The sequence below is a fragment of the Scylla paramamosain genome, chromosome 7 (assembly GCF_035594125.1).
Source record: "Scylla paramamosain isolate STU-SP2022 chromosome 7, ASM3559412v1, whole genome shotgun sequence".
NCBI lineage: Eukaryota > Metazoa > Arthropoda > Malacostraca > Decapoda > Portunidae > Scylla > Scylla paramamosain.
In genome coordinates, this window is record NC_087157.1 from 29,631,691 (window position 1) to 29,657,794 (window position 26,104).

At 36.7% G+C, this 26,104-nt stretch overlaps 3 protein-coding genes across 12 annotated transcripts in view; 1 reads left to right on the forward strand and 2 right to left on the reverse strand.

Moving 5' to 3' along the window:
• Window positions 1-1,971, reverse strand: part of LOC135102326 (histone deacetylase 6-like) — an 84,200-nt gene extending 82,229 nt beyond the window's left edge. For 4 of the 7 annotated variants that reach the window (XM_064007376.1, XM_064007375.1, XM_064007374.1 and 1 more), the window contains exon 1: window positions 1,720-1,963. The gene's annotated coding sequence lies outside the window, so the exon portion shown is untranslated. Of the gene's footprint in view, window positions 1-1,719 lie in introns of all 7 variants that reach the window. The other 3 variants (XM_064007372.1, XM_064007378.1, XM_064007377.1) reach the window with 3 other exon arrangements.
• A 2,558-nt stretch (window positions 1,972-4,529) lies between these two features.
• LOC135102331 (mediator of RNA polymerase II transcription subunit 4-like) lies at window positions 4,530-11,715 on the forward strand. Of its 2 annotated transcripts, none has more exons than XM_064007394.1 (6): window positions 4,530-4,689; window positions 6,592-6,706; window positions 8,955-9,074; window positions 10,439-10,610; window positions 10,738-10,833; window positions 11,249-11,715. In XM_064007394.1, exons 1-6 carry the CDS (start codon window positions 4,649-4,651, stop codon window positions 11,413-11,415), a joined length of 711 nt encoding a protein of 236 aa, XP_063863464.1. In that variant the 5' UTR covers window positions 4,530-4,648; the 3' UTR covers window positions 11,416-11,715. The 2 variants fall into 2 exon arrangements, with proteins under 2 accessions (XP_063863464.1, XP_063863463.1); XM_064007393.1 differs by lacking the exon at window positions 4,530-4,689 and adding an exon at window positions 4,936-5,097.
• The window catches only part of LOC135102332 (AP-1 complex subunit sigma-2-like), a 49,512-nt gene continuing 35,114 nt past the window's right edge, over window positions 11,707-26,104 (reverse strand). Inside the window, exon 6 of one of the 3 annotated variants that reach the window (XM_064007397.1) lies at window positions 11,707-15,867. In XM_064007397.1, coding sequence (XP_063863467.1) covers window positions 15,823-15,867 — 45 coding nt within the window. In that variant the 3' untranslated portion in view covers window positions 11,707-15,822. Of the gene's footprint in view, window positions 15,868-19,304; window positions 23,152-26,104 lie in introns of those variants that run through there. The other 2 variants (XM_064007395.1, XM_064007396.1) reach the window with 2 other exon arrangements.

Sequence of the window (26,104 nt, forward strand, 5' to 3'; positions counted from 1 at the left end):
TGCCCCAATCAGAAATTTTTCAGAGATCAGAAGTCAGGCATTCTGTGGCTTTCCTGCATGAATTATTTACTTCCTGAAGGGTTGGACGTTAATGAAAAGATATGGAAAAGTGCAGAGTGGTACCATCAGCATAAGCATGGATAGGAAAAGAAGTTTGGTTAAGGTTATTCGTTAATAATAGGAAGAGAGTGGGTGACAGGACAGAATCCTGAGGAACACCACAGTTAATAGACTTGGGAGAAGAGCAGTGACAGTCCACCACAGCAGCAATAGAACAAACAGAAAGGAAACATGAGATGAAGTTACAGAGAAGGATAGAAGCCATAGGAGGGTAGTTCGTAAATCAAAGCTTTGTGTCAGACTCTGTCAAAAGCTTTTGATATGTCTAAGACAATAGTGAAAGTTTCACCAAAATCCTTAAAAGAGGATGACCAAGATTCAGTAAGGAAAGCCATAAGATCACCAGTAGAGCAGCCTCGATGGAACCCATACTGGCGATCAGATGTAAGGTTGTGAAGACACAGGTGTTTAAAAATATTCCTGTTGAGGATAGATTAAAAATCTTTAGAGAGGCAGGAAATTTAAAAAATATGACAGTACTTTGAGAGATTAGAACGGTCATGCTTTTTAGGAACAGGCTGAATGAAGGAAAAACTTCCAGCAAGAAGGAAAGGCAGTTGTTGATAGACAAAGATGGAAGAGTTTGACTAGGCAAGGTACAAGCACAGGGGCACAGTTTCAGAGAACAATAGAAGGGACCCCATCAGGTCCATAAGCTTTCTGAAGGTTAAGGATTAGGGACCCTGTGGGGTTAAAAAGCCTGTAAGATTAGGTTAGGATTAAGAGCCCTGTAAGATTATGTTAGGGTTAGGTTAAGGATAGGGACCCCATAGGTTAAGGTTAACAAACCCACAGGGATGAGTTATGTGTGCTCAAGTTAGTGTTTGAGGTGGGGGGGAAGAGGGCAGAGATCCCAAAAATTCACCCTAAATGTGTCTGCCTGTGTCCTTAGATTTCCCCATTTGTTCATTCTTATGCATTATTTTTCCTGGTTATTAAGCATGACGAAACCTGTTGCAACTTTTATATTTTATTTTTTTACACATTAACTTTTACCTCACAGTTTCCTCCTCCTCATCTCCTACCTCCTACAGTTTCCTCACAGTCTTGCCCACTACCGATTTCTTCAATACTGTTAGATCATGACTGAACGTGGGTAAAGGCCAACTTGTTTGGGGGATTGGGTGGAATTGCGGGATCTTTGGGTTGGGGGATGATGACAAAATATAGGTTTCTCATATCTGAAGAAATATTTCATGAATATGGGGATTTTTTTTTTTTTTCAAATCAAGGACACTTATTTAGGTTTTAGAAAGCCCATATTCCACTTTTTTTTTTTTTTTTTTTTCATTCCCCTCACTCAAGAACTTGGTTTTCTCGCCAGTACCAAGCTTGCTGTGCTTTTGGAAGGTGAAAAACAGCTCAAGGAGAGTTATCTGAAACTGCAATTTTGCCATAATTATGGTTGAGTGACTGAGAATCTGAAGAGTCCTGAGCCCCTGAAAATTAAACCCGGTCAAAAGTATACACCAGTTATGGAGGAGACACCAGTAAGTGCATCCCAGTCATGACAGGTAATACAGCCCACCGGTACACTCACCAGTACTGCCCAACACAATACATAACCCTTTGTCTCCTGACACATCTTCCAGTACTCACTGTCAACGGAGGTCACTGCGTCATAACGGAGAAATTCACCACAACTTGCCAGGTGTTCATCACACACTAGTCACACACTCACGCCTCCTCAGCCTCTGCTTCTTCCTCTTGTGGCGCGTTAGCTTTCAAAAAATGTTATCCTTGTTTGTTCTCTATGTTAGTTTGCTGAATAATGTTTTAAGTAATTTGGCGCTTCCTCAGTAGTGACTTAAGTAGATTTTCTAACTACGTTTTTAATTTTACCTAATCATACGAATCTCTCTCTCTCTCTCTCTCTCTCTCTCTCTCTCTCTCTCTCTGTGTGTGTGTGTGTGTGTGTGCTTTCAAGGAATTTGCATAGTACGGTAAAACACAATAAGAAGTAACTGTACACTTTAATTTCTACAAACACTATTTCCTATTCGTGCTATGTCAGGCTTCGTACAAGATAAACAAGAGGAAGAAAAATAAGACTAGATATTTCTTTTGAAATAATTATCTGTGAGGGGTGTTTGTATTTTCACTTCTTTAGCATATAAACAAAGTCTTATCTATTTATTTTTTTTTTACTTTTGATACGCACATTATAATAACAGTGAACAAAAAAAAAAATAGAACATAGAAAGAGCCCCGCCCAGCACCACTCCCTCAAAAAAAAAAAAAAAAAAAAAAAGTGAGAGTAAAGATGAAGCTCGACACATGGCACCAAGGAAAAAGAAAAAGAAAAAAAAAACTGCTCAATCATCCGACATAAGGTTAGACACACACCTGAAAAGAAATAAAAAAGAAAAGGATCGCTAGCAGGATCCACGAGGGAAAAGAATTGAAGACAACCTGTCCAAATTACCATATTGCACCAAGAAAACAGAAAAGCAAATGAAACAACTATATATCACGGCAAAAGTATAAGTAAGCAAAGATAACATTGTTTAAAGTATGATAAAGTGGGAGATAATTTGTATACCTATGTGTTTGTACGTGCAGCGTACTAGATGTGATATTTATATTTTGCCTTAGGTATGTTAAGAGTGCTGCAGACAGTGTGGTAAAAGGTTTGTGGGTGACTGGTATCCATCCAGACTCGCACACAATACCCGTATCGCAACTTAAGTTAAAGTAAGGTGACCATAGTCCCGCTTTTTCAACGCCTGTCCCGCTTATAGCAAAATGTCCCGTTTTTTATATATATATATATATATATATATATATATATATATATATATATATATATATATATATATATATATATATATATATATATATATATATATATATATATATATATATATATATGTTTGCCTCGCTTTTTCTTGATTGTCTCACATCAAATATAAAACTTTCTTTTCAATAAACTTTACTGTTTCATCAGGTATTTATGTACTTTGGGGCAAATTCTATCGTATGAATCATGGATGCATACATTATTAGCATTGTGGATGTTCCACGGAGGCCAATGCAAGGCTGATAATCCGATACATCACCACTATTAATTATAGTTCTTACCTCACTGTTGTAGGTAAAATCATTCTCGAGTTTTGAGAGAGTGGTGTTAGCAAGCAAGGATGAGACCGTTTCTCATCCAACTGTGGCGAGCAAAGTCCAAAGAAAAAAAAAAACTTGACTAGTGGCGAGTATCTTTACCATGTGCCGTTTGCACGCTAGAAAATGCTGACGATTATTTTTTTTTTTTTTTTATGTAGAAAGGACACTGGCCAAGGGCAACAAATATCTAATAAAAAAAATATATATGCCCACTGAAATGCCAGTCCCATAAAAGGGTCAAAGCAGTGGTCAAAAATTGATGAATAAGTGTCTTGAAACCTCCTTCTTGAAGGAATTCAAGTCATAGGAAGGTGGAAATACAGAAGCAGGCAGGGAGTTCCAGAGTTTACCGGAGAAAGGGATGAATGATTGAGAATACTGGTTAACTCTTGTGTTAGAGAGGTGGACAGAATAGGGCTGAGAGAAAGAAGAAAGTCTTGTGCAGCGAGACCGCGGATGGAGGGGAGGTATGCAGTTAGCAAGATCAGAAGAGCAGTTAGCATGAAAATAGCGGTAGAAGACAGTTAGATATGCAACATTGCGGCGGTGAGAGAGAGGCTGAAGACAGTCAGTTAGAGGAGAGTTGATGAGACGAAAAGCTTTTGATTCCACCCTGCCTAGAAGAGCAGTATGAGTGGAACCCCCCCAGACATGTGAAGCATACTCCATACATGGACGGATAAGGCCTTTGTACAGAGTTAGCAGCTGGGGGGGGGGGGGGAGGAGGTGAGAAAAAACTGGCGGAGACGTCTCAGAACGCTTAACTTCATAGAAGCTGTTTTAGCTAGAGATGAGATGTGAAGTTTCCAGTTCAGATTATAAGTAAAGGACAGACCGAGGATCTTCAGTGTAGAAGAGGGGGACAGTTGAGTGTCATTGAAGAAGAGGGGATAGTTGTCTGGAAGGTTGCGATAAGTCGCACTCACAAGTACATGAATGAATACATTCATGATTATAGCTTCCTAATTACATAAATAAGCAAAATGAAACCCTACATATAGCAAGGAAAATACATACAAACATTAATTAAAGAGATGCTACGAAAGTCAGATAAAATAAAAAAAAAAAATGATACTGATTATTTACTAATAATCTATGTGAAGTTCCATCGTGTTTGATGTGGGGTGGCATGATCATTTACATACATACAATCATGTTGCTGCCTAAGAAAATAATTATATATCTTTACAAAAATGCAGCAAAATCACAACACTCACATAAGCCAGTGCTTGTGAGACCTTCCTGTGAGTAATTAACGTTTCGGCAGGTGTCTAATGCCTCCTCATATACTACAAGAGTAAATAGTGCGGAGAATGGAAGTAATGAAAAGAGAAGAGAGGATACTAACATGGGACAACGAAATATAGAAAGAAACAAAATGCCATAGATAGTCTGAAGAGACTTAAGCATGTTCAGTGGAAGTTACTGCACTGTGCAAACTGAAACTAGGTAGGTGAAAAGTCTTCAACATTTTTTTACTGCAATGTGAAGGATATCAAGAAAAAAGAAAGAAAATAGAGATATACAAAAACCACAAGACAAAGACCAAATCATTGGAAGTGTTTTACTTGACTTCGTATGTAAGAAAGAGAAAGAATATAATTTGCAACTTCTAGAAAACATGGGGAAAGAAAACGGAATCATTATATGTAAAAAGACCAGCAACAAGTGAATGTGATAAAATTTTTCAGGGGGCCGTTGTAAAGGCAATCTCCTGAACAGCGAACACTAATTTCTGACAACAACTAGAATCAAGCCAAGCTAGTTCCACAGAGCCTCGCCAAGCTTCGCCATGGCTTCCATCAGCACCAAAGAGAAATTGCTTTCGCTCATTGACGATACTGAACTCATATCAAAGTAAGAATACAATGCACTAAAATTGATAGATAAATAAATAAAAATACGTTACCAATTTTATCTAACCCAAACCAAACCTTTCCTTATATTAAGCTTACGCATGGTCTAGAATTTTAGATTAATCTTCGTCAGAGACATAAATCAGAAAAGGATCTCATATAATTATTTGTGTCCATAGGGGTACTTCAGGGGTGATTTTGATGGGATCCTTGGAGTTAATCGCGGTAGAACCAGGTGTGACGGGGTTCATGCTTCATGATGTTAGATTTATGAAAGCACTTGAGAACAAAAATCGGTTCTCAAATAGAGGGAATGATAATTAGTTATCCGGTAATTGGTGCTGACTAAAGAGAGACCTTTAAAGATAGGGTGAATTTATTCTTAGGGAGGATAGCTGGAGCTAAATGTGTATGCTTAGTACAGACAGCCGCTTGTAGGCCTGTTGCCTGCTTACAGCGTTTCTTGTGTTCTTGTATCATAGACTTAGTTCTGGCTTAACCCAACCTGATAAAGATATGGAAAACAAAGAACATTTAATATATAAACCACTTTATGATGATTTAAAAATAACAATACTCCATTTTAGACCTTATCAGAGGAAAAAAAAAAGAAAATAAATAAAATAATATAAAAAGTAACAGACAAAAAATGTGTTAGACATTTGGAAAGAAAAATATGAGCAAAACAGGGAAGTAAAAGAAGAAGACAAAAAGGAAAGGTCAGTGCAAAGCCATGTTATTTACTCAGAATATGACTGAACTTAAACATTCTCTTAAATAAACCTTGATTTACCTGAATAACTTCACTGAACTGAATCTAATCTTTCTCACATGAAATAAATCCAACCTAACATAGTGATAATATTCCATTTAAAGGAAATATTACTCAGAAATAGTCAGTATGTATTGACATCTGATAAGCCATTCAATGCAGGTAATCAGACTAATGGATGAGTGGTGTTGTAGTTGATGGAAGGTATTGTAGGCAGTCTAGTATGACTTTCTCTATCCTTGAAAATAAAAAAAGGAAATTATCAAAACTTCATTTTGAATTTGATTACCTACACAGAATGGCTTATCAGATGTCAATACACACTGACTCTTTCTAAGTAATATATATGTAAAAGTTTCTGGAAGTCTGAAAGAAAATAAGACTGAAGAAAGGAGTTTTGATAATGAGTTTTTCCAGCAGCTTTGTGTGAAACAAAAAAGCAATGAAGTAGTAAAACTTGGTTAGCATAACTGTAGCAAAGTAGCATTTGTCTCATGCCTCTCTTCATAATGTGGTGTTTGATAATGCCACATGCTTAGTAGAATAAAAAAAAAAAAAAATCAAGTGAATCCTTAATTTTTAATTAATTTCATCAGGGGATCAAGGTTGGGCATCATATGATCCTTATCTAGATAAGATAGATAAGAATTTAATAGGTATTCAGAAATCGTTATAAGTTGCAGACTGGTATTACAGCATAAACTGAGGTGTGTTTTCCGGCAGAGAACTCTTGGAGAACAGCATTGCCCCCAAACAGCAGCGACTCTCTTCTGCTGACCTTGCACAGCTGATTGAACTACTTATAATGAAAGATGCAGAGTTAAAGGAAACAATCAAAGTAAGTCCTTTAAGTCCCCTCACTTTTGCTATCACTTGTGTGTAAATTACATCACATGTCATTACAGTTAACATGTAAGAATACTTATCCTTTTCAATAATTTATTTCTTCAGTTGTATTATTTATTTATTTATTTTATTTTTTTCTGAATATTGCCATTGTATTCTTGCACATCGTAAGAGGCAACAAACATGGGCAGAGCAAGGGGCTTGGAACCCTTCCTCTCTAATTATTACCCAGCATAAAGACAAGGCACTAAAGAGGGAAAGGAAAGTGATTTTGCTTCTCACTCCTGAAGACTTGGGTCATTGAATATGTGTAGGTGTAGTATGGATGTATGAGGAGATAGGGAGATTTTTTTTTTTTTTTTTTTAATAGAAGCTCAACCTACTAGCCCTCAGTGAGGTGAAAATTAAAGGAAAAGCTGAAGTGTGACTGGAAGGATGTAGGTATAGAGAAGGAGAGTGAGAGAGGGAGTAGCACTACTGCTAAGTCAGAGAGTGCAGCAATGTTTGATGGAATCGATAATGATGGTGAAATTGAGGTTAGGAGAAGAGATGTGGTGTGTTGTGAATGCATATGGGTCAGGTGGTGAGAAGTATTAGATAAGAAGAGAAAAATTTTAGATTGATTTCAGTGATTGTTTAAGATACACAATGTACTAGCCATGGGAAACTTAAATGTTTGTGTTGATAGTGAGGTAGTTGATGGTGAGGTAGGTAGGTAGGTATGGGGTACCCAGAAAGAATGGAAATAGAGGTAGTTTGATAGGACTCATTGTGAAGCATTTTATGGATTTAGAGGAGGCATATGACTTGATAGGGAAGGAATATGAAATGTCTTAAGTTATATGGTGTTATATGGGTGAAAAGTTTTTATGAAGATAGTGGAGCATGTGTAAGGGTAAGAAGCAACACAAGTTAATGGTTTCTGGCCAAGGTGAGGTTATGTCAAGGATGTGTAATATCGTCATGGCTGTTTAACATCTATATGGATGGTGTGGTGAGGGAAGCTAATGCTAGAATTTTAGGTAGATGATTGGGCCTGATAATAGGAGAGGGTGATTAATGTGGATGACACAGCAGTGGTGGCAGATACAGAGAAGTTAACTAGGCTGATAGAGGAGTTTAGATGGGTGTATGAAAGGAACCTGAAAGTTAATGAAAGAAAGAGTAAGGATATGAAGTGCACCAGGGAGGCAAGTGGTAGGGTGAATGTAAAGCTGAATGGTGAAGAGCTGGAGGAGGCAGACTGTTTCAGATATTTGGGATGTACAGTAGTGGTGGGTGGAGGAGTGGAGACGGGTCAGAGCTAGGGTGAAGGAAGCAGGAAAAGTATGAGGTATGAATAGACTGTTTGACAGTAGGACACTTGGAATGAATAGAGAATACTGTATTAAGGGATAGTATTGCCTGCTGGAGTGTATGGTGCTGAGACTTAGAGTGGGAGTAGCAGACAAGAGGAGATTGAATGTAATGGAGATGAGATGCCTAAGGAATATGTGTGGAGTGACTCAGAGGGACAGAGTCAGAAATGAGGAATTGAGAAGGAGAATGGGTGTTGTGAAAGGCTTGGCAGGATGGGCAGAGCAATGAGTGCTGAGATGGTATGGACATGTTGAGAGAATAAAGGATGATAGGCTGGTGATGATGTGTGAGAGATGAGAACTTGCAAGGTAGGCCATGTAAGGGATGGGTAGACAGTGTGAAGGGAAGAAGACTGACACTGGAGCATAGTAGGATGATTGTGCAAGACAGAAGAAAATGGAGAAGAGTTGTGAGTGTGTGTGAGGAATGACACCCCCATTGTGACTTCTAAAGGAGGTGCTGCACATTAATAGTTCCACATAAGTGTGGGGCAGTGGGGTATGGTATGGAAGAGTGCTTGCTATGAAGGAGCCTTGTTCTGGACTAAACTGTCTGAGCTGTGTGGCTGATCCCCATAAAGTGATGGCAGGAGTACTTTCTCTTATCTATTGGTAACCAGGGAAATGAGTGATGTGAATGAGTATGAATGTAAAAGTTGTGTGCCTTGTCTTGGCTTGGAGGAGACAGCCTTGGTATACTTATGTATGTATGTATGTATTATTATTATTATTATTATTATTATTATTATTATTATTATTATTATTATTATTATTATTATTATTATTATCTTTATTAATATTTCTTATATATTTTTGTATAGAGTGTGTGCAAGTGTGAATCAACCAGCAGTGAGCTAGCATGTGTGTGTGTGTGTGTTTCAGCTGGCCAATGATCAGGCAAGAATAGCCAGCATCATGGACATGGTACAGGCTGAAGTGGATCGCCATGACCAGATGATTCTACAACTGGAGAAGCAACTCTATGATGCTCACCATATGCTGGTATGTGTTTGCATTTCTGTGAAACATAAGATAAAATAGCTTCTTTAAAACTTTATATAGTCACTATGCACTGTCTTTTTTTTTTTTTCATCTATTCACACTATAAAAAAAAATAATAAATAAATAAAATGGCTGTATTTTGACATATTTTATTTTATTCTCTGTGGAGTTTGGGCATGTCTGTAGGAGGAGGAAGCTGAAAGTGAATGTTGGCAAAAGTAAAGTAATGAAATTCTCTGGAAAGATAGATAATGAAAGGATAGCTGTAAAACTAAATGGAGAACAGCTGGAAGAGGTGGATTGTTTGAAGTATTTGGAATCAACAGTTACAGTGGATGGAAGAGTTGAGACAGAAATTAAGTGTAGGGTGAAAGAAGCAGGAAAAGTATTTGGTGGACTGAGAAAACTGTTAAACACAGGACACTGGGTATGAGTTGTAAAGAGAGGGTTATATGAGGGAATAGTGGTGCCCACTATGCTGTATGGTGCTGAAACATGGTATATGTTTCAGCAGTTAAATGTAATGAAACTAAGTGTTTGAGGAGTTTGTTTGTTGTAACATGGAGGGATAGAATAAATGAGGAGGTAAGAAGAACTGGTGTTTTGATAGAGATGGCTGGATGGGTATATCAGTGTGTATTAAGGTGGTTTGGGCATGTGGAGAGAATGGAGGACAGTTAACTAGTAAAGAGAATAATGCAGTCAAAAGTGCATAGTGAAAGGTAATGAGGAAGACCACACCTGGAGTGGATGAACTGTCTGAAGTGAGCACTGAATGAAAGAGGAATGGCTCTGCAGCAAGAGGAATTATATGTGATAGAGGCAAATAGAGAGCAACAGTTGAGTACATGAAAATGACAATGTCTTTTTGATTGCTGGGAGGGAATGTGGGTGCACTTGGTTGGGCCCATTGGTGTACGGACCCAGTTTCGACGTGGGGAACTCTGTAGGATATATCTTGCATCTGCTGTGGTCTCAGGATTAGAGCAGATGTGGGGTAGAGAACAGTCTCATTATGAAAGAGTAGGGATAAACCAGTGTATGCTGTTGGACCTTGCTGTGTATGTATATGGCCAGCTGTGTTATGCCAAAGTTCCTAGGGTGTAGTACAGTAGTCCATGAGACTATCTTTTTCCACTAGGGGTCAATGGCCCAAAGTGTGAATGATGTCTGTGTGAGTGTGTGGTGCTTTGTCAGGATTGCCTGGTATATAGATAGATAGAACATATGCATAATTGATTTAGTATTATTGTTTTGTTACAGGTGATCATTTACAATGTAACATTTATTTGTATTTGTGCTGCATCTTATGACATGATACATGTCACCCAAGTAAACTTAATATTACTGTTTCCTCTGATCAGTCCATGGCACTGTATCAAGCACGGCACAAAATGCAGAGCATCCTCCGAGCCAACAAACGACCTGTTAACAGTGAAGAGCTGATCAAGTATGCTCACCGCATCTCTTCCACTCACTCTGTATCAGCACCGGACACCTGGCAGCAGGGGGATCCTAGACGGCCTTATCCTATTGGTTGGTTCCATCTTACTACATATAGTAGGCTAAACAAATCTGGAAGGTTCTAAATTCTTAGGAATTAGCAAATTGAGTTGATGATTCTTGTAACATATTGATTTTTGTATATGTTATTGCTGGACAGATCTGGAAATGCGAGCTGGATTCCTGGGTCAGAATGGACATGCACTGCACACACACACCCATCTAGCAGATTCCTTGGCTAGAGGGCACCATACTGGTAAGCCTGAAATACAGTTCTTGCAAATTAAGCCTGTCACACTTCACATGCTGGTAAGTGTGGCAGGCACTCTCTCTCTCTCTCTCTCTCTCTCTCTCTCTCATGGTTACAAGATTTACTTTTGAGCTGACCTCATTATTTTTCTTAATGCTGTATCAGTTTAATTCATCAGAAATTTTTGGGGGTGTGAAGATCAAGGCTAGCTTTACAGTGGAATGAACCAAGCTTTGCACATCTTTTCAAGAATATAGAATCCAGGTTATTCAGTACTCTGATAATGAATGAACCTCAGGACTTTGTCTCTTTCCAGTTTTAATGTTCAAAATAAAAATGTCATATGTGTCTCTTTTTTAATGTTCAAAATCAAAAGCTGTCTCATAAACTTGGTAATCCCAATCTGCCTTGCTTGCCTCAGAGCCGACCTCCTCAGGACTTGGGGGCACCTTCTCGTGGCAGCCATCTGGTGACTTGCAGGTACATGTGGGGAATCACACATCCGTTGTGGTGGAGAAGAAAGAACAAGAAGATGTGGAAGTGATGAGCACCGATTCATCTTCTTCCTCCTCTTCAGACTCTCAGTGACCTGATCCAAGCCTAGAAATCCCCCTCCAGACAGCTTACTGTGCATTGTTAAGGGAAAGAGCATTGGGAGGTGAACTCCCATGCAGCAATGTTGAGTACTTACTCCCTACCTAAGGAAACATGTGTATGGTGCTCACCTGCCTGTCCCTTCCTATGGTGGTACGAGCATGGATAGATGTTAAGCCAAGCAGACATGCAAATGACGAGCACCTCAACATCAACTAGATGTGAATATACTCTTCTTGGAGAATGTGTTTTTTTATTGTTTGATTTGAATGAAATACAGTTATTGCAAATAAAGTATTTATCTTTCCAGTTGAGTCACAGGTAAATAAATGTGATATAGTACACAAAATTTTTCATAGATGAAAACAGGAACTATGAAGGCACATGAAAAATTTTAAGTTTCTTAACATATAGCCATCAAACAATAGATAACTGCTAGAGCATTCTAGCTCTACAAATGACTTAGTAAATCACTCTTTGACCAGTGGTTGACACATGAACTTCTGTGAAGACTTGAAACAATCAATGAACATGGAATACACTTGTTTAAGAAGATTAATTTAACTTTGGAAGTTTCTTCTGTAAAAGTTATAATCTGAAGTTTTAAGGTATCCTTAATATTTAATGATGTAAAGGACAGGTGTGTTCATTTATAAGGTGTTTAGTATCTGCACATGGTTTGTTTCTCCCCCCAATACATTAAAAATAAAGTGAAGGAAATATCAGGAATATTCTGAAATAAGGAAAATGTACAGATTGACATCCATATAAGAATCCACAAAACTGATGTACATGTACATCATGTGCCAAAAACCAATGGTTCTCAACCTGGGATGAGCACATGAATCCATAACAGTTCTTAATTATTGCTGAGAGACAATGAAATGCCTAGTTGATCAAAAGCATCATGAACTAGAACCATGTATGTCAGGTGTGAGATACATATTTTAATCTACAGATGCAGGACCACTTATGGATTAACCACTCAAAACTGTTTGTTGTCATGTTTCAGAATCTGTTTTAAGCACTTATTTATTTCAATTGATAAGTTCTCCAAAGAACTCTGCTTACTTCTTTCAGCTGCCCAGTGACCAATCTATGGAACTCATCCACACAAAGAGTTTTGTCAATTTACCAGGCAAAACCTGTGTGTCATCATACTCACTTGTTGTCCATCCACACCTGACAGCAAACAAACTACCAGGCAAACAGCCATATCCGGTGATTTTGCCCAATCCCAGGCATGGGCACTCCATTGGTTTGCCTGTCAATTTTGCCTAAACAATAATCAAATTTTACAAATGCCTGACTTTCTTTTTTTATTATTTTGTAATGACAGGATATCTGAAATCTAGTTATCTAGATGATATCTGCCTAGGTTTCATTCTGACCAGTTGTATAACAATTAATGGTAACAAGACCTTTCTAGTCTAATCTACTTTGATGCCTTTTCCCTGAAACTCCTTTAAAGGTATGACAGAAGAATCTCCATTTACTTCTGTTCATGTAGATCACTTGTGCACTCCCCATCTCTTTCCATCTTGAGATCCCCTCTCCCCCCCTCTCTCTCTAAAGGGGCCTTGCACTTACAACCATGGCATTCACTCAGCTTTGTACATTTTAATTCAAGATACCCTGTCTCCAGATGGTCAAATAATTTTTGTTTAAAACTTTGTGACCTCAAAAAATCAGACCTTAAGTTTTACCTAACATACCTTCCATAAACACTTTCATTACTTTTACTAACTATCCTACACACACACACACACACACACACACACACACACACACACACAATCATACACAGAAGAAAAAGACTAGTGAATGGATACCAGGCAACCTATCATGAGTAAAGCATATGAATATGACCACTGGAGACATTCAAATTTGTGTATGTGTGTGTGTTACAAATATTATAGTCACCTTACAAGATAAAATATTTCAAGAAAACATAAGTGAATACAAGTTGTAGCTAAACTGGTGTTACACTTGATGCAGTTATTTAAATGAAAGCTGCCACCATTATAGGAAAAAGAAAACACAAGGATTTTGATTATGATGTTCAAAGCAGTAGGGGCGTTACACTCATATAGGGGCATTGAAAGAATAAGGAGCATGAGTGCAAAGACTAGAGATCTTTAACAATGTCAAGATATTCGGTTTCCAGTTGCATAACTGCTTGAAATGAAAGTGAGCAATGAATGTTTATGATATTAATACTACTCCAGAGGAAAGTACATTACGAAAAAAAAAAAAAAATCAAATAAGCTTGATTGGAATCATGTAAAATGTACTACAGCTAGGTAACTAAATACTAGCAAACACATACATACTACAATGGCAATAAAGATTATTTCCAGTATAGAGTATAGTATAGTATAGAGGTAGCTGGCTTACAAAGAAATGCTACAAGATCTTGATTTATCAACTTTGGGAGCAAAAAAAAATGGTAATACACTTATGAATTGATAGAAGGACTTGTAATATGGACAAATAAAGACTTCCTGGAAAAGGATGATGTAAGAGAATGTCAAAGGTGATGATATATTTAAAGGATATAAAGAAGTCCAGCTTCCCAAAAAGAAGCAGTGATATTCCGAATGCTCTTGAAACAGAAAGTAGTACAAAGAAGGAGAATATTTAACATTAAAACTAAGCTGGATGAAAGTAGATATGAAGAAAGACCATGAGCTTAGCTAAAATCCTGTTTACTATAAATAGGCAACACACACACATATACACATTGTCATATAAGAGAAAAGTTTACATGTAATGAATGGAACAAACAGAGGATCTTAAATCAACCAGAACAGGGTCTTTACTATTATTACACATGCGCTCTCTCTCTCTCTCTCTCATTTATTTATTTATTTTTTTTAATCATGCACACACCCAAGCACACACTTACATTTTATCTAAAGCTAAGGATGGACGGCATAAAATTATTAAAATGTATCTTCATCACAATAATATTAAGTTATTTCTCTTTACAACAGGCACATTTGTGTTTCGTGAATGCTGCAAAATACCTGGTCACTTTACCCTGACAGACAAGGTCAAGATATGGGTGGTGATGATTTATTTTAATTTTTGAAAGACTATGACAAATTTCTATCAATTATCATCATTATTAGCATGATCTTGTACATCATTAAGTGAGAATACAAGACAATGACAATGAAGATGATGCTGATGATGGTGATCATTAGAAGAAATCAGCAAAGTGTTAGTCAGTGCTCTGTATAATGATGTATACCATGCCACAGGCCTGTGTGGTGTGACTCCAGGATACATACTGAACTTTTCATCTTTATTGCTCACACAGCCTTGCTAAATATCTGATGTCAACAACATTTTCATGCTAATCTACATTAAGCTGCATATACTCCCATGATAAAAGCAATATTGAGGTACATTTAGAACAAAAATGTGGGAGACAATCTACCTAACACTGTTGTCCAATAAGCATCAATAGTAATCCTGGAAAATCAATTCTGTGTTAAGTTGTTCATTTGTATATCAAAGCTGCAACACCACTGAGAAGGATGTCTTAATAAACCTACTTCATACTGCTAACAAATTAATGAATCTTACAAAAAGAAATATAAAACATCAATATTAATGACTACATGCCAATGAATACAACCATTGACTCATAACAAAAATTTTTGTAAGCAGGACTGGAGAGAAAGAGAAAAAAAAAAAAAAAAAAGAAAAAGAAAGAAAGAAAGAAAGGGAACTAAAAGTAAAAAATGAATTGGTAACAAAACCCTTAAACAGTTACTAGCATAAAACATGCAAAGGCCATTCTAGTGTTGAGAGGGAACCATCCAATATGTATGTATAAAGTACCTCCAAGATACCATCATTACTTCCATGCAAGGCATAATGAAATAGTCCAGGAGTGTCCACACTGCAACATTCACATGGGCTTAAAATAATAATTAGCAACATGTAAAGATTCCAACTTGACACATTTGAAATTCTAATTATATGAACAAAATTATTATTACTACTAGCCTACCTAAACCTGCTGTTTATTGGTCCCATAGTTTAGAAAAATTTTATTCACTCCTCAACAGTTCTTAGTAATCTTACATTTTGTCTAAATACTTCATTTGATAATACCACCTTGGTTAACACTTAAATTGCTTCATGTATTTGGTGATTTTATATGCAATTCTATTTTGACTGGCTTCAATTAATATATAAAATGAACAATTGTAATGACAAAATACCATACTAGATGCGACTGTAGCCAATCATATTACAATCATTACTATTCACTGATCAACTAAGTGCAAGTCAATTTTATGAACAATTCTTGTATCAATATTTTCAATATTTTCTTGTTTCAAGCATCAGCAGGTAAGTAAATGAACTAGTTTGGTTGAAGGTCCTTTAGCCCAGCCCATGGTCTTCAAATAGACCCTGGGGAGTCTCCTCCTGCAATGGGATAAAAGTAAATCTTGTTACTCAGAGAAGAACCTCTGAACATCAAACTCAGAATGGATTATAGATTTACAATATATAACATCCATCCACACCATTCTTGTCATTGCAGTTAATTTTATTTCACTTCCCAACCCTGATGCTCATCTGAACCAACCTCCCCCACACACACAACACACACACACACTCAAGGTTATGCACAATTTGCACAACTAGTATTCCAACATTCATAGTCCAGATAAAACTGAAAATAAAAACTGCACCATATCAAGATCCTAAATAAACACTATAAAAATAAGTTAACAAAATAAAATAAGTTTTAGAAACCTAATTACTTTTAAATAAGAAATGTGGTGTAAAGATATACTGTTAATATGCAAGGATATAGCAAAGCCCCAGATAAAGGCTTTATTAAGACAAAACCATCACCCAGCTTTCCCAAACACAACATGCAACTATAATACAGGTTTCAAACAAATTACTTACCACTGCATCTAACTGGATTGGGAAAATAATGTTTATTGTAAGTGTTAACACACACACACACACACACACACACACACACACAGTGAAATATGTGTGTGTGTGTGTGTGTGTGTGTGTGTTTACAAGGTAAGAACAAGCACACTCCTTTCAGTCAGTTTTTAAAAGGGATATTTGTGGAACCTAAGAAGCAGTTGAGATTCACACAAACAGAAGACATATAACTGAAAGGTATGAGGACATCTGTGATTGGTTCACATACAAGTAGATTAGAAGACATTACAACATAAACTCAAATCTTGAATACTATAACTCAGTAAACACAAAAATGTAGACAGACATGCATCCACACCACATAATATAGTGGCTAGCATACTTGACTAACAGCCAAGAAGAGCTGGGTTTGAGTCCCAAGGGCAGCAAGGTACATATATGAGTCTTAATATGAAGCCCCTGTTCACCTGACAGCAAGTAGGTACAGGATGCAAGCCACAGGGTTGTAACCTTGCTGTCCAAGTGTGTGGTGCGTAAGCGGTCTCAGTCCTACCCAAAGATTGGTCACTCTGAGCTCTGAGCTCTTTCTGTATGGGAACAGCTGACTGTATCATGAGACCAGGAGATGACTGTGGACAAATAACACGTACACACTCACTTTCTGGCAAAAACTGCACAACATGAAAACAAAAATATGATGAATACATCATTGTTACATGGCTCTAAGAAAAGATGTAAAAAATATATTGAAATAATGTCTTCCACTTGAAATGCTAATGACATGAGTTCAACACGCTACATGTGACAAATATTCTTACTTAATAGCTGATAGAAAAGTATGTTATGATCCAAATGTAGTCCTGTAAAAAATAATGCATCTACACACACACACACACACACACACACACACACACACCATAACATGTATAATTTATAATCATAAGATAATGAATATACATTACTTACATATTTCCTGGCATCTAGTTGTTTAAAGCTTTTAATTTCATGAACACATCAGTACACAAGACTTACTGCTTGGTGTGGCATCCTATTTAACAGTGCATACAAATTAAATTAATAAATTACAAGGAATTATATATCCTGTTTCACTTGTGCGGAAAATATCCATATTAGTCATTGTTTTTCATTGTACTAACATAATATCTCCTCACAATATCAAACTTCTATGTATCACCTATAAATTACATAATAAGTCTATCTACAGTATTATTTTTTTGTCACACACACACAAACACACACACACACACACACACACACACACACACACACACACACACTAATTGAGCTTTGGCTCGGACCCTGTACTATACAACTAGGTAAATACACACACACACACACATATCAATGACCATTTCATCTAACAACTCATGGAAACATGAAGTCAAAGCCTTTAAAATTTCTGACATTCCTGGCATGGGACTGATGAACATTACTATTGCTACACAGGATTCGTCTTCCTTCATGGTAATCTATTTCAGTGACACACCATGGCCACTGACAGTGTCCATGGTGTGCTTTAATAAACAGATACTTTTCTTGTAGAAACATAGAAACTTGGAAAAATTTGAATGCAAAAGTAATCAACACTGAGAATACTCAAGAATTTTAAGCTAAACCTATATGAATATGTATGGCAAAGGTATGATCTGAGCATGGCTTTTTCCCTACATGTTACAGACAGATACATATGAGGGAAATCCACTAGTTTCTCAAGTTTTCTGATAGAGGTGCTTATTTCCTAGTTCCTAGCTCATTTTCCAAGTCTTTTATGTTTGCCTCCATCATGATGTTGCCATTAAAAACACTGTAAGTGAGGTTCAGTACTCAGACTGCACATTACACCAGTATGTCTTAATGCATCAAGTCACCTCAGGGAAGTGAAAGCATAGTATCAGATAGGAATGAATAGCATATGAACTTGAATCTTTATCAGAAAGAAGTGTACAGATCCTGTAAGGGAGTATACTTGCATCCTGTGGGGGAGTATACTGCAAATGGGTTTATCTAGCTTAGGTAAAGAACCATAAATGCCGGAAACCTTAGTGATCCTGTAATGGAGTAAGGAAAGAACATGGGAACCACAGTGATCCTATAATGGAGTAAGGAAAGAACATGGGTGTAACATTTAGATTCATAATTATCTATATATAGTTTTAAGGAATAGTAATATAAATGACAAAATCATATTGCATATTACTGGAACTGTCAAGAATATATAAATTTTTAAAGCATTACACTACTAGGTTGCTAAGTTCTGAAAGAGGCTAGTTAAAATTAACATGCACAAAAATACAGCTAGAGGCAAGATGTGGTGATGCAACAGACATGGGACTAGGGAAACATAACATGAGTATAAGACAGTATGTGCTGTTTGGTAATGCCAAGTGAAAAGACCATTATGTTAGAAGTACTGGTGAAGACTGCATAAGGCAATACACAGAAGTGCAGTGATACATGGAAAGTAACTACTATATGTCTGAAACTAAGTTTTTAAGGTTGGGTGTAAAACCTGTAATCCACTCCTGCTTAGTCTGACAATCAGGGTTTACCTTCACAATCAAAAGTATTAACCAGTGTCGGTGATAATATCATTATCATCATCAGAATAGAAGTACCAGTGTACAAATAATACATATTGCCTTTTTTCACGGGCAAGTTTCTTTCCCTCACTCATGTAATAAGTTTCATTAAGCTTTTATTTCCATCCTTACTTGATGTATGAAGGAAGAACTGGCACTATGAAGATAACTATGATGAATAAATAATAAATAATTAAGCTTTAACAGAAGATAATGATCATAACAAAAGCAACGTACAAAGTATTCATAAGAATGCTAGCTCTTACCAGCAGCAATGTTAGGATTTGCATCAATCTACACACTTACTTCTTGCACTCTCATGACTTCAGTAAAAGGGTGAAGAAAATGCAATGGTGCAAATCAGGTTTATTTCCAGCAGTTTTACCACCACCAGCACATGCTGGCCCACTACATTACAATGTTACATGGGAGGAGAAACCCTGGAAGCATGGCAGGCAGCCAGGGGTGCATGCCCACTATGTACTGCACCACTACATAGGCAAATTCAAGCACAGCTTCTTGTAAAGGTCAGGCCATGATCAGAAGGTGGGGCAAAGATCTAAGGGTCTCACCTTACTGGCCAGGAATTGAAAGTACATTTTGGAGGTAAGAACATTAACAAAGGAAAAGCAAATTATTTTTACTCCTAATAGTGTTAGAGAGCCTATGCTGTGTATACTGCCACATATTACAAGTGTAATGTTTTTTTTTTTTGTATAAATATATTCCAATACCAAGTTGGGATCCACATTCACAGTAACTTAAAGCCAAAAGATGCAAGAATAAAGTTACCTTTTACAGACTGTACATCAACTATCAGAAATGGAATGGTCTCCCTGTTTAACCCTTAAGCCTCTTAAATGAGTAATTGCACATTTTTTTTTTTTTTATTATTTACCAACTAAGATTATTGTTGATGACACTTTGTATTATCATCTACTCCAAGTCCATAATAATATCATATGTACTGTCATGTGAAAGAGTTTTGAGAGCCATTGAAAACAATGTTACTGAGAGAGCCTCAAATTAGACCCATATCTCTAAGGGCCATTTCCACGATTTCATCCTAGAAAAGGAAAAGGGAAGATAAAATATTAATAAATGTAACTCTGTCCTATTTTTACTCAAAATTCCTAAAATGTAACTTACATAAACTCCATTACCAACAGAATCTCCTTAACATAACTCAGTTTCCACTTTCATGACCTCAATACCTTATCACTATTGTGTGTGTGTGTGTGTGTGTGTGTGTGTGTGTGTGTGTGTGTGTAAATTCTGAGGCTGTATATATCTACTTCATATTTGACAACTCTGGAAAACTTCAAATTTGGCCACATTTACTGATCACTTATAAGTAAATAGACCACTGTTTTCAAAAAAGATGTAGAATTCATGATCCAATTCTATTATACTTTTGTTTGAAGAAAGTTGGAAGCAGAAGAAAAAGGAAGAATAAATTCAATCTGTCATGGAAAAAGCCAATACCCACGATAAAAATACATCCAACACACCACTGCCAGGGTTACCACACCTGACACTCTCATGCACTAAGGTAGTGAGGTGGCAAGTGTAGTGTTGATCTCTTCCTTTTAATTGTTTTTTTGAAGCTAGCAAAGCACAGCCATATGTTTCTTAAAGTGTTGTTCAGTAGGGAGGCAAAGTTTTGGTAAAGCACTGGGCACTTTTTTTCCCATGCCTTTCACACCCTGCGTGACTCTTCAAATAATGCAGACTCAATGTGCAAGCATAAGGCTAGTCAAAGCAATATGCTATTTTTTGGGGCTTAACTGAATATTTGTGCATACCCATGTGGTCTCTCTCACTCTCTTTCTCTCTTAAATACATACACACATAGTGTAGTGTTTAGCAAGCTCAGTTCACAACCAAGAAGGCCTGTGTTCAAGTCCAAAGAAAAGTGAGGTTTCTCGGTGAGCCTCTTAATGTGTTCTGTTCACCAAACAGAAAGTGGGCATGGGATGTAAGTTGAGGATTTACAGCCTCAATATCCTGGTGTGTGATGTGTGTGGTCACAGTCCTACCAAAGATTGGTTGCTCTGAGTTTACTGTATAGGAACAACCAGTTATGGCATGAAACCAGCAGATAACCATGGGTAGAATAACACACACACACACACACACACACACACACACACACACACACACAAGGAGGTATGACAAATTATGGTGTTTAAAGAGGAACAAAAGATGGACATAAGGACTGCATTTATATGATCCATTCAAAAGAGAGTCCTGATAATGTGCCACTCTCAGACTGATGAGTTTTGATGAGACACTTAGAATGTTATTGTATCTGGTGGAAAACTTCTACATGGAAGACAGATGAAAGAAATCATACTAAAATCATTCCTAGTGACAAGTGGAATGTACAAGGAGAAATCAAGTTGATCATATTTTTTTAATATACATATGTGATATACTGATATGGTATTAACTTGCTACAACACCTCATTTATGAAAAACAGTGCACATAAGAACTACAGCAAGAAATTGGGTAATTGGATAATTTATATTAATGCATCCAGATTTGAAAAAAGTATAATCTACTAGTTAAGTATGTGATGTTTTGGAGATAAAAAGCAGCAGAGAGACCCCATAATGAAAATATCTTTAGTATAGAGGATTAAAAAAAAAAAAAAGTAAAACAATGGGCCAAAAACAGTGTAAGAGCAATTATTCTATACTACCTATCACCAGAAAGGAATCTGCCTAAGACAGTGTAGCCTTATGAGCTGAAGCTGCCATTATGTGAACAAAGCAAACATTTACAACCATGCATGGAACCTTTAAAAATGAGGATAGTGATGATGAAGTCTCCACAAAAGAGATAGAACCTGATGCAAAGCTGTCCTTCACACACACACACACACACACACACACACACACACACACACACACACACACACACAACCACACACATCCTCAAACTCTTGAAGATTAATGTCAAAACAGTACTGGTAGAAAATCACAGCAAAAGCTGTGCGGTGACATCAATTTTAGCTGTACAACTCAGATAATAGTACAGGCCAGACATAAATTTGGTAAAATTTGACAAGAAACAGAATTAAACAAGTAAAACACAGTGCATACTGTTTAGCTTTCTTCCCTATGTTACAATGATAGAATACCACAAATTTTGAATAATGTGACCACCTTTATCCAAGACATTTTTATGGTATTTTGAACCCAATTGCAAATTTATATAGATCTGAACTGTGGTGACAAAGTAGAAAGGCAGTGTAGATTATAACAGTGGTGTATGATGGGATCATACTGTCATTGTTAAAAGAGAATCACCATTATTCAATACTGTCATTCAGCTCTTCTTCATATTAAATACTGAACAATTTTGAGTTGTTTTTCTCAGGTATTTTACAAAAAACTAGCCACTTCAGTCTTTTGAGCTTAAAGATGAGTTGTGAGGTATCTTGTAACACAACTATCGATCCACACACTGCCCAAGACCACACCACACCTTAGGGCTTAGACAAAGGATGCAGTATTCCTGAGGCCATATTAAATTATACTAGCCTATATCACACACACACACACACACACACATACACAGTGTACTCACTTCAGCTGTTTAAAAACTAATCACATAATATCACTATTTCTTTATGACTGCCCTTTTATATATTATCCTTAGTCTATACATATATGCCATGGTCACCAGTCATTGTTATATGAATTGTCAACAGTACCCTTTCTGATATAATGTAATTTGAACTTTTAAAAGAAAGCCTTCCATTACTTTTTAACATTCTTTTTGATAGGTGTGTAAGTCACACTCTTCCTCTTTATAGAAGTTCTTCCTGCTAATATTGCCCTTAGTACTCATGATGTTTGTGGATATTCTATACTATCATCATTAATCCAAAACAGGAATCCTCTATCATTCTTAATATCTAAACAATTTCATTACTGTGTATGATCCTTAAATTTAGTATAAATCAGTTAGCACGTGTTATCCTGAATCTGCTTACAATTCGGTGCATTTACTTTCATCACAACACAGTATTCGATGTGTCGGTGCCTATGAGTGCCTCACAAAGCCCTCACAGCATGCAGGGTGGTAGGTGTCAGTGCTGGGTGGTACAGTATGTGGTGCTAACAAGGAGTGGTCTCAAAGCAATAAAATATTGTAACCAGCATAATAACCAGCCATGTCCACTGCCTCTGCCTATATAGGTGGGGGGAAGAGAGAGAGAGAGAGAGAGAGAGAGAGAGAGAGAGAGAGAGAGAGAGAGAGAGAGAGAGAGAGAGAGAGAGAGAGAGAGAGAGAGAGAGAGAGAGAGAGAGAGAGAGAGAATTAGATACAACTTCCAGCAAATTGAAATGATAAATCATGGACATGGATAAGCCAGGTGTAGTATCATGTATCATGCACTTGTATTTGCAAAGTGTGCCTATTTAGATAGCACAATATTACTTTCATGGAGAACAACCAGTACTGGAATTAATGTAATTAATTATGTTAATTCTGATAAAGATCTAATTATGAATTAGTCTGACTGATTGGTGTTAATTGTAATGAAAGCCAACCATAACAAACATAAACCCAGGCCACCATTACAACCTCCCTCCACCTTGGCGATACCTTCCCTGAGATTATGTTGGAACAAAGTAAATGTCAGTTACCTATGCAAACAACTCACTTACAAGTATGGATAAATTTAAGTAAAGCAAGATGAAGCCAACAGAAAACCACAGCTACTGAAAGGTATTTTGTAATTTGGTATAAGCATCTTTCTTTATTATAACCATGTTAACTGCAATAAACCCTTGTTAAATTGGAACTTTTCTCAATATATCATCAGCCCTGAACCAAGCCAGACAAACATTGAAATCTTGCCAATGTCTGACTTAAGCTGCACATCATGCAACCCACTCTTTACCTCAGTCATGCTGACAATGTCTCTTACTAACACTTTTCCAATGTGTGAACTTCGCAGGGTATTCTCCATTATCCATGGATATACATTATTGTGAAAAAACGTGTTCCACTAATATGGCTGGAGTAGCAGGACAATTTAGACTAGTCTAAAATCAGGCTAATGTTTGCATTCATCTTTACCTCAAATATATGGCTTAGATGAAATACAAGGTGTTAGCACCACCTAACTAACGAATACCACCTGGCTATCCATCCATCCAGCCAGTGATATTATCTTGCCCACATGATGTGATCACTGGAAATTCTTGGCAACACCTAAATTCTGTTTTCATTTCCTGAAATTTTCAGTAGCAGGAATGATAATACAAAGAAACTAGCAAAATTTTACACCCTCTTCTCCAGAATCATTTAATATTGTCCTGTTTTAATATTGTCCTAAATAATATATCAAAGATTAAATTAAAGAATTGTACAGTATGCAAGGCCACTAAAGGCTTCCTTACAAGTTCCTCCACTTCAGCCTTAAAAGTATAGGTCATTTGTTTTCCTAATTTGTACACCAAAGAAAATTTCCCATAAAGACTCTAGGGACCTAACTGACAACACTGGACAAGGCACAATCAAACACTAACTCAGTCAAGGTCCTTGTGAAAAATACAACTGATATTAATCAAGTACCTATATAATATCAATCTGCTAAGCCTCTCTCAAATAATTCTTTACACATAATCATTCAAAAGGAATAAATTGACATGAATCATAAAGAATGAAGGTATTACTCATTTGAAAAAGGAGTGCCTAATCTGACAAGCAAAGGGCCCATTCACTGCTGAAGGATATCTTTAAACACCAATAAACAAAGATGTAACAATTGCTTTCACACAAGAAACATGTTTTCAGTGGGTGAATCATCTTCCAGTCACAGGCAAGCATCAAAAACCCAACAGACTATGGCCAAGACACATTGACATATTCAACTTGGAATTATTCAAATAGCAGTATTTTGAGTATTACTTGCATTTGAAACAGATTTTACTGAATTTTGTACTTCATCTACACTTTACCCACATGCTTGTGTTGCCTTGGATAAACTGAATTACAGCAAATTGCATTAAATCTTACAATTAGTTCAACTTTGCAAGGGTTTACTTTGAATTAAAATGTAAAAAATCATAGAAGAATGCACACACACACACACACACAAAATAAATAATAAATAACAATAATTTCCGGTAACAAATATCTTTACTTGATTTCTCCCCCACTCCCCCCTTTCTCTCAAGTCCTCAAAGTATTTTCTTTGATGTTTATATAATGTGGTGGGTAATTACTGGTCAACAAACTTGGCTCACACATGAGGCATCCAAAGTTCAAATTCTATGACAGGAACTGGTGAGGACTATTCTACTTTCACTTTTGAGCTCCTAATGGCCTAGTAAAGAATAAATGAGGACAAACATAAAGGGGTTGTGGACTTGCATCTGATAAGAAGCCAACCGGGAATTCCTGCCATGTGCATGTGTGTGTGTGTGTGTGTGTGTGTGTGTGTATTTACCTAGTTGTAATTTACAGGGCCTGAGGTATGCTCATGTGATCCTGTCTCCACATCTACACTTGTCCAGTTTTTCTTTGAAGTTGTGCACACTCGTTGCTAATACTACATCCTCACTAAGCTTGTTCAAAACTTCTATATTTCACTGTTGGAAAGTATTTTTCCTTATGTTACTCAAGAATCTTCCTTTCCTTAGTTGTTGTTTTTTTTTTTGTATGTATCTGATATTTCCTACTTCTCTTAGCAGCAGTTTTTATCTATTCCCTCCACTCTATTCCATAATTTATAAATTAATATAGTCTCCCCTTTCTCTTCTTTGTTCCAGTGTTGGCAGATTCATTTCCTTTCACCTGGCTTCATACGTTAATTCTTCCAGTTCTCGAACCATCTTTGTTGCCATCCTCTGTATCCTTTCGTTTTTTTTTTTTTTTTTTTTTTTACATTGTGTGTGTGTGTGTGTATTTATCTACTTCCAGTGTTGAAGTACTAAATGAAATTTGTAGGTACTACTGTGTCTTTTAAATAAGAAATACCAAACATTTTCACAAATTTACACATACTATTTACACACACAAATTATTTAGGTAGAACATTCTACTACAACTGACCAACTACTTTTTATCTCTTCCTTTGTAAATTTTCTTTCCATGCTCTCTTAGTGTGGATTCCCTTAACATTTATTTCTTT

What these genes read in the sequence shown, in the direction of transcription:
- LOC135102331 (XM_064007393.1), top strand. Translation starts at nt 5,033, where the DNA reads ATGGCTTCCATCAGCACCAAAGAGAAATTGCTTTCGCTCATTGACGAT. An exon ending in GATACTGAACTCATATCAAA is followed by an intron (nt 5,098 to 6,591) that starts GTAAGAATACAA and finishes GTTTTCCGGCAG; the next exon opens with AGAACTCTTGGAGAACAGCA. An exon ending in ATGATGCTCACCATATGCTG is followed by an intron (nt 9,075 to 10,438) that starts GTATGTGTTTGC and finishes TCCTCTGATCAG; the next exon opens with TCCATGGCACTGTATCAAGC.